The 15,470-nt window shown below is 22.2% G+C and overlaps 4 protein-coding genes across 4 annotated transcripts; 2 read left to right on the top strand and 2 right to left on the bottom strand. All coding sequences in view use genetic code 6, as the record gives it.

Annotated features, from left to right (window-relative positions):
* Positions 1-826: 826 nt before the first annotated feature.
* On the bottom strand, positions 827-2,356 carry TTHERM_00125400 (hypothetical protein; the record flags this gene model as incomplete). Its single annotated transcript, XM_001016219.2, has 2 exons — positions 827-1,334; positions 1,548-2,356. The coding sequence occupies 2 exons, from the start codon at positions 2,354-2,356 to the stop codon at positions 827-829; spliced, it is 1,317 nt and encodes a 438-aa protein (XP_001016219.2).
* Positions 2,357-5,391: 3,035 nt separating this feature from the next.
* TTHERM_00125410 (MORN motif protein) lies at positions 5,392-6,649 on the bottom strand (the record flags this gene model as incomplete). The annotated part of the gene is made up of 3 exons (XM_001016220.1): positions 5,392-5,501; positions 5,561-5,664; positions 5,748-6,649. 3 exons carry the CDS (start codon positions 6,647-6,649, stop codon positions 5,392-5,394), a joined length of 1,116 nt encoding a protein of 371 aa, XP_001016220.1.
* Positions 6,650-7,245: 596 nt separating this feature from the next.
* Positions 7,246-9,778, top strand: TTHERM_00125420 (hypothetical protein; the record flags this gene model as incomplete). The annotated part of the gene is made up of 3 exons (XM_001016221.2): positions 7,246-7,633; positions 7,734-8,189; positions 8,244-9,778. The coding sequence occupies exons 1-3, from the start codon at positions 7,507-7,509 to the stop codon at positions 9,776-9,778; spliced, it is 2,118 nt and encodes a 705-aa protein (XP_001016221.2). The 5' UTR covers positions 7,246-7,506.
* A 2,257-nt stretch (positions 9,779-12,035) lies between these two features.
* On the top strand, positions 12,036-13,874 carry TTHERM_00125430 (hypothetical protein; the record flags this gene model as incomplete). The annotated part of the gene is made up of 1 exon (XM_001016222.3): positions 12,036-13,874. The coding sequence occupies one exon, from the start codon at positions 12,036-12,038 to the stop codon at positions 13,872-13,874; it is 1,839 nt and encodes a 612-aa protein (XP_001016222.1).
* Between the last annotated feature and the right edge of the window lie 1,596 nt (positions 13,875-15,470).

The raw sequence follows: 15,470 nt of genomic DNA, 5'->3' as shown, positions 1-15,470 counted from the left end.
ATATTTATTCATGTTAATGTAAACATCTGGTAATTAAATGTAAGAATAAGGTAAATTAAAGATGCCAATTTTTCAAATGAAAGTAGAAAATCTACATATTTATCTTGAGTCTTTATATTTACGAAGTTACAGTTTATATAAATTTGTGATGCAATTACTTAGTTAACTTAAATTAAATAAAAATTTTTATTTGCTTTACTTATATAGAGTTAGCAAAGTTAAGAGTAATTTATCTTTTAAAAAACTTTTGAGAAAAAAGAGACCCAATTCAATCTATTGTATTTATTTACTATTATAATTCAAAGATTTTTTATATTTACAATGTAGCTAAAATCAAATAATTTTGATGATAGGAACTTAGTCTTATATCACTTAAAATACAAACAAAGGCTAAATAATTAACAAATTATAAGTAAAAATTAGTTAAAACAGAATAGATAAATTATATATAAACAAAAAGGGAAGGGATAGACAGAGATAATTTAGTTTTTTTACCTTAATTCGTTAACTTAGTTGATATAAAGTATATTTAGATTAAATTTGTAAAGTATATTTTATATTTTTTGGAAGAGTCATCGATCCCGCTTAATCGATTTTTATTTTTTGCATAGATCAATAAATAGATATTCAATAATTAAATAAGATTGTTAGTATTAAAGGATTTATAGAGAGTACTTTCTAAATTATCAGTAATTTTATTAATTTATTAAGGTGAGTAAAGAAATACATTTATTTTAGCTAGTATTAAATTACAACATTTTAACTAGTTTTCAATTCAACAGCTATTGAGCTAGCCAGTATTTTAAATACGCTGCATTTAAGTTTTTCACATTTTTTTACTAGAAAGCCTTTTCCTTTTTATATTTTTTGTAATTGTTTTACTAACATTTTTTCTTTTCTTGATACCGATCATTGAGATATCTCCTGACACAATTTTTTCAAGAAGAGTTATATGCGCATCTATGTCAATAACTTTACTCTTTTAAAGCCATATTAGCGCACCTCCCTTCACAAATTCCAAAAAAATACTTCTGTATCTTTCATTGTGATATATTTTAAGCATTTGCAGATTGCTATAAGTATTCCTTTCCAGAAAACGAAAGAGGGATATTTTTATAGAGACGTCTTTGAAATCATAATCCTTAACAAATTTATTGAAAGCTCTCATCAAGTTTTTGCACAAATTTCCGTTAATAGAAGCCTCTTCATTTTTATTTTCCTACTAATTAGTACCAGAAATTTTACTTTCTGTCTGTTAGTTCTCCTCTATTAACTCTTCTTCGTTTTTAACACTCTCAACTTTCAAGTTTTTTTGTATTTTTTCACATTCCTTCCTAAAAAACAAAAAAATAGATTAATATGGATTTTAATTATTAAAAAAATTAGCTGCAAATGAATAGATAAAAAATGACATAAAAATTATCTAACCAATAATTAGTAAGTAAAATGATTAAATTCATGCGTATGAACATGCATGCATGTATGCATACTTGTACGCTCTCTAAAAACTATAATTATAGAAATATATTAAAATTAGATTAGATTACTTGATAGTAATTCCTTGCATAGCACTAGGTTAGAATTTGGTTTGCTGTGTGCTATTATTTTATAGCTGTGTGTCATTTAAAGTTTAAATTACTGGAAGACCTTGGGTAGTCTAGTTATTTGGATCAAATTTAATATACTTCCATGAAGTAATATTCTTTTTAGATTATTATTATTTCTAAATATTTAAATTAGATTAACAATCGGTATCTTCTGCCTTGTGTTATATGTTAGACTTGTTCTCAGCATCATTTTTTTAGTGCTTTTATTTTACTATTTTTTTATTTTTTATGTCTTCAATTTTGCATTCATGTGTTTTGTCATTTTTGTTTAGTTCAAGCGGATTATAAAATGTATTTGAATTATCTTGGATATCTCTATCAATAGGTTTTAATTAATATTAGGAAAGCCTATCAAGACTGTATTATTTATTATTTGGATCTAATCCTTCGCTTTTACTCTCTTGGATATTTGATACGTGGATTTAATTAATGCAGAATGGGTTTTTCTGCTCATTATTAATACTATTTTATTATTAAAAAGTTTCTGAATTATTACTGTAAAGCGAGATTCCTGCGGTTTCATGAAGATCTGCAGCATTTATATCAATTGTTTGTTATAGATAAGGTATTTATGAAGGAATAGGCACTATTATTTGATTCTGAACCCCATGTTGTGGTAAATTTGGAAATATCTACAACGGATTTTAGTTCATTTATAAGTACTAGTTCTAAGGGACGTAGCAGACATATTACTAAGGTACTCTATTAACCTGATTAATTTAATTATAATACAAAAGAGGCTAATACATTTTTAGTTTTTTTCTTTGAAGGTGTTTTCTATTACTATCCTTCTTTTTATTAAACAATTAATTTATTTGTTTCTAAGCAAGTGAATATTTAGAGATTTAATTAATTGGTTTTAGTCAATAAATTTGTGAGCCAATCCAAAGAGTCAATCAACTCGTTAAAAGTTAGTAAAAAGCAATTTAATTATATTTAAGAATAGCACACTTATTTTTATAGAAATATACAATAATGATATTTAAATATAAAAACTGATTTTTATAAATTAAATTATCAATTAATTTCTAAGCGATTTCAATTATTTTGATTTACTCATTTCTTTGTTGATGATTTATTTAAATATAATTTGACTCCTCTAACTTTTTTTCTTACTTAGTCTTTTTAATTTAACTTGTTTTTTCTTCCAAGATTTTGGACTTATTTAGTAAAAACTTATTTAAAAACTTTTTTAGTTCTATAAAAAATTAACCTATAAAAATGCTTTATAAAATTATCACTCAAAATAGATAAAATATCTCACAAAAATAAGTTAATTAAAATAATTTTAAATTATAAATATTAATTTTGGTAAAAAAATACTTTTATGTTTCTAGTAAATAATAAAAATTCAAAGTTTCAAATGAAATATCATCAATCATTTTGTTTTTTAATTTAGAAATAAATGAAAGAATTATAGCTAACAATTTACAAAAAAATAGCTGATATTAATCATATGATTTATAATTTAAACATGATAAAAGAAATTTACTATATTATTCACTAATCTTCTAAATATATTACAACAGTTAATTTAAATTAAATGATAAGCAATTTAAAATTTTATTTATGACATAATTATTCAATTTTTCTCTATTTTTTTTTTCATCTGGCTATTCTTTTAAATTTCTCAGATTGTAAATTAGATAATACTGAAAAATAGCTACATGGTTAAAAATTTTTAAATACTCATTTTATTTATTCATTAACTAAAAATTGTACTATGAAAAAATATCACAAAAATAATCTTTATATTCTCACATAAGCTAGAAGAGAAGTGTCATTGAATCCTTTAAAATCTATTCAAATAGTCAATTGTAAATTTATAAATCGTAATCATAATTTCATTGTGAGAATCATAAAAAAAATCGTTGATCACAATGAAGATAAGTTGTAATCCTTTCACTATTCTAAATTAGTAAAAATTTTTAATAAGTATCATAGACTACTCTTTCTGAGCTTTCAATTGGAAGAATATTCATTATTAGATAAGAAAAATTAAGCACTCCTTAATGTATGGTACTTTTTATCTTACTTGAAGAGAATCCATTTTTTGTTAAATTACAAAATTTATCCATAAAATAAAAATTTTAAATACTAATAAAATGACACAAAGGGTCAAAAATAGTAAAATGATATACTTTTTAGAACCAAGCTTTATATTAAACCTTTTTTAGAAAGACAAATTTACAAAATTTTGAATCAAAAACATTTTTTTTAATGATTCAATAAAGCTGGAAAGTAAGAAAATAATCTTTATACAAGCTTAATCGAAAATACATTAACATACTAAATCTTGTAATGAAATTCTTTTTCTTACTTAATGTTTAATTATCAATCAACTTAAAATAAAAATGATTTTCTTAAAAGGGTACTATTTATTATTCATTTAAAAAATTAACTAATTCTCAGATTAGTTTTTCTTACAATTATTTATATTTTACTAGCAAGGTGCTATTCAATAATTATTTTTGAAATTATGCTTCAGCTTAAAAAATACTGTTTTGATAATTTTAATGTTTAACTTTTAGTAATTATCTGATGGCTTCCTTTTTATATTTCAAAGATATAAGAATAATTAAACAAATTTTTATACAGTATATTTCTAATATATTTTAACAAATAATATCTTTTTAAGAATATAGCTATGGTTTTATAATTTTATATAAAGTATTTACAAATGCTAAAAAATGGTAGTCTTTAAAGATAAATATTATTTATGTGTTCATGAAGAAATTTTAGATTTATTAAAAAAAAATTATAAATAAATTAATCTTTTAAAAATTGCACGTAGCAAAGCAACTAGTTTTTTTCAAAACATATATTTATTTATTCAGCTATAAATGTCAAAAGCCTAAAATATATAAAATTAAGTAATAGCGATGATTTTTTGTTAAAATTCGAAGCATATTTCATAAAATTAAAATTGATAAAAATGGTTTTATCCTAAAATAGCGTTGTAAATTCTACATTATGATTATGAATAATGTGCATTTAATTTATAAATAAAATATAAAAATTTTATAAGTAAATTATCAACAGGAAATAGAAAATGTGAATAATTTGATTCTGAATACATTCTATGAGTATCAAAACTATAAAATTATTAATCGCAAGCCATAATTCATTTTATTATTAATAAATAATATTCTTTATTTACTAATTTGGAAACAGATTTTAGAAAAAGTTGTTTTTTAACGAATAGTAGTGTTCAAATTAATATATCAATATGTAAATTATCTTTTTTATGATATACCATTAAAGTACAATAGCGCTGAAAAATTTTTTATAAATGATGTAATATTAAACCTAAAACACTTTTATAAATATAAATATTTAAGCAAATTCAATAAATAATTAATAATTTTCTATAAAATAATTTTTATAAATTTTAACTAAGATTAATTTACTTGTCTTTATCAATTTATTTTTCTTCTTTTAATTTTCAGAAATCCTCTTTAATATAATTTGTTTATTTGTTTCTTTTCGCAAAATTTTTATTTATTTTTTTATATTTAATTAATATTTGTTTTATTCTTGTTTGATTTTTTTAAAAGGTCAAGATATTTTAAATTTAATTATATCCAAAGCAAATAACTAACTTTATTTATTTATTGTATCTTTTTCAATATTTGATTAATTGTATTCTCATAATTAGTAATCAAAAATCCCACTTTAGTAAAATTTTTATCCTTTAAAATTTATTTTCATTTTTATTAACAACATCTTTATTTTACATTTAAATATATTTGATCTTAGTTCTACTTAAATTGCTTAGAATATTTCAAATTTCTTTAGGTTCATCCTTAGGTATTGTACTTTCATTAACATATTTATCATCTACCCAAACTCCTATTTTTTCTTTTCCTGAGCAATATGTAAATTTACCCTTTCCTATTTATTTTTTTTTAATAAAAGATAAAATCTTTTTTAATAATAAATTTTAATTTTACCATGTCTCATTCCATATCTATAAAACCCTTCGAAAACATCTCCATTTTGATAAATCATCTTACCACAGCCATGATATTTATTATCTTAAAACTCGCCTTCATACCTATCATTTATTATAAAAAAAGTGGTAAATTAATTTAATTCAAAAGTGAAATAACAAAGTATTTGTCTAATCAAATAATTTACTTGTATTGACCAAATAAATAAACTCCCAATCCATACTTTTTGTTATATCTAAATTCACCCACATAAACATGTCCATACTAATTTACTAGTTTGCCTTTTCCGTGCTTTTAATTATTAAGTATATATCCTTCGTACAATTCGCCTGTATCGCGAAAGTAGAACATTCTCCCATTTGGAAGATTATCCTTCTTTTAGCATAATTAAATAGACTTAACTTTAAAATAAGGATTTCCATTTTAATCAAATAACTTTATTTATTCTAATTAAGGATGCAATGTGCTATCTATATTATTTTCTAATTCTTCCATATCAAAATTAAAAGGAGCATTGACCTATTCCCTTAAAGGGTTTTTATCATATATTTCCTAAAACTATTGCTTAAGCTAATCAATTTGCTGTTAATATCTGCTTAATTACTCCAAGTACTTTGAATGATAAAAATAATTGATGTAGTTTTAAGCATTTTTCATGTTTTTTAGAACATCTTCTTAATACATATCTATGCCTTGATAAATTGGCAATATTTATTCATTTTTTTTAATCCTATAAACTTCAATCAAACTATCAACATCTCCTATTTCTTCATACTTTGTCTCAATTTCTTCGCATTTCTGAACTACCTTTAAGTACCAATCATCTAATTCTTAATTTATTTTTATTATTGCACTTTTTGCTTTTTGTTTTATTTTTTCAGTCACATGCTAAACCTAAAAATTGTTTATTTCTTCCATCAACTCTGATGATTCTAAATATGAATGGTCTTAATGTTTCCCGTTCTTCATGAAGCAAAGATTGCATCCCCTTTTTTCTTTTGTTTCGCATTACAACTCAATACATACAAATTCCAAATTTCTTTTGCCATGAAATTTACAATGTTCTTAGAAAATTGAGTTAGCTGCCATTATAGCTGTTAATTTTTTTATCAAAATTTTGAAATCTTAGCTTGAAAAGCTAGTAATATCTTTTTCTTTGCTATTAAATTGCTTTTTTTGATATGCTATTAATATTTCAAGTTTAAAATTTTAGATTCAAATTATAAATATCATTCATTCATTCACTCATGCAATAGCTCATTTATCTCCTCTCTTATTAATATTCTTAGTTAAGGCTTACTAATAAATAAACAAATAAATATTTATTATTTACTAACTAGATCTTTATTGCATAGCAATTTTGTTATTTATATAATGTAAAATCTATTTTTAGAAACTATTGAATATTAACATAAATTTTTATACATTTTATTATTTTCTGCTCCAAATAAAAAAATAATCCTAAACTATTCCCATCTTTATTTATGAGAACCTACGGTATAAATTTTAAAAGCATAAAATAATTTTTTATTGGATAGAAATTTTTTAAAAAATCTACAAAAGCCGAAGGATAAATATTCAATTCAATTTAATTTATATATTAATCCTATTATTCCTCACTATTTGTTTACATAATTTAGTTTTTTGTACTTATCAAATTTCAATTACTTTAAAAAAAATGAAGATAGCCTCATATTTATAACTTTTAAAATATATAGAAGATATATAATTTATAAGTATCAATTAGATGTATTTATTCTTAATTATATTAGTTTTGCATAATAAGAAAATAAATAAATAAGAAATGGACTTTCTTTCTTTGTAAATATAAAGGTTAAAGATCTTTATACTAATAGATAAACCACTAAAAAAACAATTAGAATTAGATAGCATTAAAAGATATTAAAAATCAGTAAATTTTATTAAAACAAATCTTCAAGAGATTTATGTTAGATTAAAACAGCTAGTAAAAGGCAAGCACTTTTTGCTATATCTGCGAGTAAAAAATAGTTCCAAGTTAATCATTTTAGATTTGTTGCGGAAAGAATGTGTGTGAAAACTGTTTAAAATAGAGTAATATTTGTTTGTTAATTGTTTGTTTAATAGCATAATTCATTATAAATATTTATAATGTGAGCAAATAATTGAATCAAAACTTATAATTTAAATAAAGGGGAGTTAAATATAGTGTGTCCAAAATGTAATTCTCAGCATGATCCATAACGGATAATCAATATCACTAATAAAATGAGGGGAGAATAAAATTTTTTTAAAAAAAGCAATAATTTTAATAATAACAATTAATTTGAATAGAATAATTAAAAAGAAATATAGGTAAAAATGGTTTAAAGTTTAAAATAAAGCTAAAATTTAGAGTAAAATAGCTTAGAATTTAAAAATTCTGCTTTAAAAAGAAATAATCCTCAACAAATTTAGGGAAGCAATCAATAAAATAGAATGAGAGAAGAATAAGAAATCAATAGGAGCTAAGCTAAATTTAAGAAAGTGCCTAATAGATAGTTTTTTAGTTAAACAACATTCAAAAAAATAGCAAATAAAAAATAGCCTTTTGTTTTCGATTAGCCTTTTTAAGATCCAAACTGTGAACAAACATAGCATTACAATCCATGTAAATATTGTATTAAATAAAAAAAATATTTATTAAATATTTCAATAATAAAAGCTTTGGCTAAAATTTAATAATAAAGTTTTAGCTAACAAGAAGCATTTTTTTCACAATCACTTCATCCTGCTGCATAAAGTCAAGATAATATGAACAATAATGGCAATTTTAATAATAATAATGTTTTTGATTAGTTAAATTAGAGTCAAAATAATTAAAATATTTAGAATCTGAGAAATAATAAGTTAGAAAGTAATATTTAAACTTAAATAAATTATTAAGAACCACTTAATAATAATTAAATGAACCCTTCATTTTAGCAGTAATAAATAGATTAATTTCAACAGCCTTAAGTTCCTTTTTTCTAAGAAGGTCGTTCAAGCTAATTTATGTCAAATTAAAATAGGACAAAAAACATTGATCGATTCGGTGCAACTCCTTATACACCTGTCTAAAAGCAAAACAATCAGCTATTTTATTCAGTTAGATAAACTAAAATAAGGCAAGACAACTTTTTTATAAATAATACACCATAATAGAGCCAATAATTAGCCTCTTCGAAAATAAATATCCAATAAAATGATGATATCTTATTTAAATAAACAGAATCACCATATGTTAATTAGCATTGCTAGCAGCCTATTTATAACTAGTAATTTTTTGAGCAAAATTAACCTTTAACGACCTACTAACCTTTTATTCAAGACTCTGTCATAATTAATACTTAGCCTACTCCTGCAATTTCTTTCTCACCCTTTATTTTTGCAGCTTAACCTCCTGCTGTATTTCCTGAACCTATTTTTTATGTAGTTTAAGACAATTTTATTTAACATCAACCTCCTTAATTTGGCACGAATTTATTTTAATAAATATCTAGTAATAATTAATAAAATAATCAATAAATTAATAATACTGATTTAAATCAGACTAGTGTTACAAAGCCTATCTATTTAAATTTTAACGAAAGCAAAAGCACAACGCCAAAAAAATCAATTTATGATATATATCATGATAGTATATCGTCAAAAAATTTGAAAGAGTAAGAAAGCTTAATGGATTTGTCAAGCCAAAATTCAACAACTTAATCAAGCTAGTATCCTAAGCTAAACCTAGATTAAAATATATCCTTCAATTAAATTAGAGATTGGCATCAATCCAATATCAAAAGGAATGGAGATTACCTTTTTAAAGATAGTTAAAGAGATAGTATATATTCAAATGATGATTCTTCATTATTTTCACAATAAAGTAATTAGTAATCCATAAATTTCAATAGCATCGATAGATAATAATAATAACTTTTTGAAAGTATTTGTAATAACTTACAAAGATAAAGAATATAGTAATAAAATTCAAATGAACAAAGCTAAGAATTGAAAAATTCAGAAAATATCTATAATGATGGTAATTACTAGTATTTTTAAAATAGTGAACCATTTGGAAGTAGTATTAATTACTAACACTAGAACTAATAATAATAAACAAATTAAGACTATTAATCACCGAATAACAATGTAAACAACTAATAGTTATAGATAAATTAATTGGATTAGGACTTTGATTTTGAGTAATAGTTCCAAAATATCCATATATGATTTAGCATAGAAATATTATCATTTTTGAATTAAACAAGTAAAAAATAATTAATATTTATATTTATAAAATTATTAATTATTTTCTATCAAAAGCAATATTTAAAATTGTTTTGATGATTGTTTATAAGATTAATTAATAACTATTTTAAATAAATCTAAACATCAATTATCCAGTAGTAATTTAAATGACTTATAGTTACAAATAAATTAATTTGATTAGAGTTTTAATTTTTAATAAGATTTCCAAAATATGTAAATTTGATTTGTTTATAAAAAATAGTAAGCATTGAAATTTTATCATAAAGTGAATAAACAAATAAAATATCAATTTAATCTAAATTAATGATTTTTTTAATTATTTTACATAATAAAAATAATTTTAGAATTTTTTTGATGGCTATATATAATTTTAATAGATAAATATTTCAATTTATTTAAATATCATCTTTATTTAAGTATTTCTATACTTTTGTTTTTGAAAAAGAGATAAATCACAAAAATTTAATCTATATTTGTGGAAAATATTTCCTTACTCTACTTTTGAAAAGAATAAAAGTTAGACTTCTTTTGTCATTTTAAAGTTAAGGTTATAAACTTTAAAAATATTTGTAAAAAAATAATATATTTTAATGTATTATTAATCTTGTTTGTTATATTTTGATTAAAATGTGCATTATAAAACTTCTTTTAATTAATAAAGTACGATAGAAAATTTGAATTTTAAATTTAAAGCAATTCTTATCAAATCTAATTAATTTTTTTTGGAAATATTGATTTTTTTATATGATTATATTTAAAAATTATTGGTGTTCCTTTTTAATATATCTTAAATTTAAGATTGAAATATGGAAAACAATAGCAATTATTAGTATTATAAAATTAGTAAATAATTCTACTTATTTTTTTTTATGTTTTAATCACTATAAAATTTAACATACATATATACTTAATTAAAATATATCAAAAAATATAGAATATTTACATGATAAAAATTGAAATGAAAATTAACTTATTTTATAAGATTTAATTTGTTTATAATAGTAGATAAAATAATAAAAGAGTGAAAATTTGAAAATTATTGTCCTCATAAATTTAAATTTTCAACTTGATAAGAAAAGAAATAATCAGATAGAACTGAATTTAATTTTAACATAGACTGTAAATAAATTAAAGATATTGTTTTAATGCATGAAAATAGATTAGAGTAAATATTTATTTTTTCGACTTCACTTAAACAAATGTCTATTTAACAAAAGGATTTCAATTTTATATTTTAAAAAAAGAGGTCCTTATTAAATTCAATTATAAACTCTTTTATAAAAATAGTAAATATTTAGGTGATAAATATTTATTAAAAATTACTAATTTTGATTTACTTTTTAATTTTCTAGTTTATTATTTGCCTTTAAAATAAATGGGCATTCTAATTTAATATTAAGTACAACATTATTTTATGGATTAATTATTTGAAATAGTTAAAATGATTTGTTAAATAATTGAAAATTAAATCAGCAAAAATATAATAAAGTATGTTCACATCAAAATCATGATGAAATTTATTTATTATTTTATAATTTTGTTAAGGGAAATTTTTTATTTTTTTACAATCGGGTAAGATTAAAAAATAATTAAAGAGAAGTTTACTAATTTTACATTCCTTAAATGCTTTATTATTTTTTGTAAGGGAATAGAAAATTAAAAATACAGGCAAATCCTTAATAATGAATATGCCAATCAGAAGCTGTGAGCATTTATTTATAATATGAAGAAGAAGAAATTTTTTTTACTTGATTTAATTAAAATGACTAAATAAAAGAAAAAATAGCAACATTGAGAAAAAATCAAACAATAATTAGATTTAGAAAAGATGGTTTTCTTATAATTAGAAAAAAAAAGTAAAACAAAAATAGGAACAAAGAAATAATAATAAAATTAATAAATAAATAAAAAAATCAAACAAACAAATAAATAAACAAAGACAAGCAAAATAAACAAAATAGGCAGAAACAAACAAAGTTTAAGAAGAGAAAACAAATACAAGTAATAAATAATCAATCTCAAAAATTATAAAATATTCTTGATCTCTTATTACTTTCAAGCAAACACACTCAAGCAAAATACTTTTATAGAAAAACATTTATAAACTCATTTAATTATTAAAATATCTCTAGAGCACTAGCTAGAATCTCTGTGATTTTAACTACTTATCATTATTAATTCATTATTCTCATTATTATCAACCTTTACATTCATAAAAATGAACAAATAAACTGATCTTTTTGACCTTAAAAAAACTAATTAATAAGATAATTTTATTCCTGATAAAATTTTATCTGCTAAACCCTAGCCTACTATCAACCAAGCTGGCAACGCAGTCTAGCTTGACGGTGGCTAAAATCCATAAGATAATGTAAATCAAAGCAACAACTCAAGTGACCTCAAAAACAATTTGCCACTTGTCACTGAAAGACGTGATATTATTTTGGAAAATGATATTACAGGTTAACGCTATTTGATGCCAAATATTGAGGTTAAATTCTTGCAAAGCAGTGAAAACAGCTTATACTTTTCTGATTTAGTAGATCGTCTTAAGTAAATGTGCTTCCCTCTCAACGATTGTATGCTTTTCTGCTGGGATGAAAAGCGTGGTATGCATGTCTTCGTTGCAAATGATCCTATGAATCAACCTCATTTCTTACCTTCTCACCTTTGTGGTGTTAAGTCAAATATTTATATCAAATTCCGTTCTTATAAGCAATAATCTTCTCAACAATAATTTTAATATGGAAGCTCTTCATCACGCTAATAGCAAAGTGGTAACAATGGATCTGTAAATAACGGTAGTGCTGTCAATCCATCTATCAAAGAAGAAGATAATTTAATTTCTGAGGATAACACTACATTCTCTTAGTAAAATAACAATGCAGGAAGTAGTATGGAACTTGGAGGAAAAATTTCCAGAAAGAAGAAATTGATGGGACGCTCTTCTAATGACAAGAGAGTTAAGGAGAGATATATTGAAAAAGTACGTGAAAAGGTTGCTGAATGGCGTGCTATGCATGAAACTGGATTCCGTGATTAGAACGGAAACCTTTAAAAATTGAATTTAGATCATGCTGCTAATTACATTGGCATATCTCGTAAAACTCTTGATGATTACTATTTACAACTTCGTCGTGCAGAGCAATTAGGGTTCGATTTTGAAAGAAATAAAGGAGAAAAGATGGGAACACTTCGTAAATTTGTCAAAGAAGAGACTAAAAAGTTAATGAAAAAGGGTTTAAACAATCCAAGTCTCACTGGAAATAACAACAGTACTAACTTCGAGTCTGGATTAAATATGATTTCTGGTTGTGAAAACTCGGACGAGGAAGAGTCTTCTTAAGATTTGAACTGCTTGTCCGCTAATGCTGGCTCAAATAAGAACCAAGTAAACAATAACAATAATAACAACAACAGTAATTTAGTCCTTAACCAAGCTAATAGCACCTTGATGCAAAATGTATTACACAATTCAAACCCAAATCATAACTAGCAACTATTTACACCATATAATCTTAATGCTTAAACTTTCCCTTATTCTTCTAGCGGATTAGGCAATCATAATTCTTACGGTTAACATTCATAAAATTTTATGCAAGCTTCCTTAGGTCATGGATTTTCATAAAATAATCGCAGCAGCTACATGGTTCAAGAGTAAATTGGATCATCAGGTTTAGATAACTACCAAAGAAACAGCAACAATATAAATTTCACTGGTAGTACATTCAATCCTGGAAGCTAATTCTTGAATAATACAAGCCATAACTTTATGCAATCAAACACAAACGATTTCAGTATTGCCAATTTAGGAGATGGTCTAAACTAGGGCAGCAATCTCAACACTGCTGATTAGCGTTTCAGTAATTAATTCTTCATCAATGGATTCACAAATACTTCCTAAATTATAGATGAAAGAAATTCTTTTAACAATATAATTAGTAGTATGAACACCCATAACACCCATAACAACCTAAATAACTAAGACAACCGCTAATCCAATGGCAGTTATATGAACATGGAAGAAAATTACATCACTACTTCTGTGAATCATTGAAAAGATGAATGATTTAAATTATGAATGAATTTAACAAATAAACTAAATGTAAATGATAATTAACAAAAAAAAGATATTTTAAATTTAAGCAAACAACATCATAACAAACAAATAAATAAATAAAAACACAAAATAAACTATTTTGCAGGTGTAAAACAATAGTTAACTATTTTATTATTGATTTATCGATCTTAAAAATACTGAAGAAGGAAGATAAAACTGTAAAAAAATAAAAATAAATAAATAAATACTTAATTATACTTATAAATTAAAAAATAAATTATTAATTAAAATAAATATATTACAATATATATATATATTTCGTCTTCTAAATAAATAAATATTTATTACTCTTTCCAAGAAAAACCATCATTTTTTTTTTTCATTTTTATTCACTCTATCTTTTATAGTTAAATTTTGTTAATAACAAATATACTTAAAATGAAATTATTTATCATTCATACTTATTAATTTAAGTATTTTATAAAGTTTTATGTCAAAATATTTGTTGATGTGAATAAAATCTTTTATTTGTTGGCCATATATAATACGTTTTAATAATATATACATAGTCTATCATAGCTATTCCAAAAATACTAATATCATCAACATATTCAACGAATACAAAATAATTAATTCAAAAAGTGACCTAAAAACCTTTTTTCAAACTTATTAATATTGGATATTACACAATCATACTGCATTTATAAGATCTAAGGTTAATTTGATTTTACTTTTCTATTAATTATGTACAAAAACTGGTTAAAACATGTTGATTTATTTTTAATAATGCATTGGCTGCTCAGCTACCTTATATGGTTGATTGAAAAAGTTAACAATTTTTTAATTAAAACAGAAAGCAAAATGTTTCTTCTTCTTTTATTTTTTGTTAAATTTAGCTTTATCTAAAGATCATTTATAATTGCGCTTAAAAATCATCGCATATTCCCTTACCCGTAAGTTTTTGCTTATTTTTAAATTTACTCATTTAAAATTTCATAATCTATTAATATTAATAGATATAGATTTTTTATTTTTTGACAAATCAGAATTTTTGTTTAGATTAGGTGGCCCTGACCAGGATAATTATCTTGATCAGGGAATATCAAAAAATTTATAAAATTATCTATAAAAGATTAATATTTAAAATCTTACAAAATTAATTAAAAAATATATTTTAAGTAAAATTAACAAATGATTCATTTTAAAATAATTCAAAGAAAAAATTATTTTTTTATTTATTTTAAGTTTTCATATGTTAAATAATTAACTTAATAAAAAGAAACACAATGAATAATTATTAGCTCTTTTTTAAGTACTAGAAAGAAAAATGCTAGCAATTCATGCCAAATTATAAATAATTTTTTAGAAAAAAAATAATTCTTGTTTGAAAAATAATAAATAATAAAAATTGTTAAAAAATTAAATTAATATAATAAAAATGTACAATAATAATTTTATTTCAGATAGTATACTTCAGTAGTTTACTTGAAATATAAATAGCTAGATGAATATTATTTAGTAGATTGGTAATTAAGTAAAGGAAACAATTTCAATTGTAAAACCAAATATTTATTTTAAAGAAACAAGCATTTA

Source organism: Tetrahymena thermophila (assembly GCF_000189635.1).
Source record: "Tetrahymena thermophila SB210 genomic scaffold scf_8254645, whole genome shotgun sequence".
Classification (NCBI taxonomy): Eukaryota; Ciliophora; class Oligohymenophorea; order Hymenostomatida; family Tetrahymenidae; genus Tetrahymena; species Tetrahymena thermophila.
Note: the sequence above shows the minus strand (reverse complement) of the source record. Positions and strands in the feature narration are given on the sequence as shown.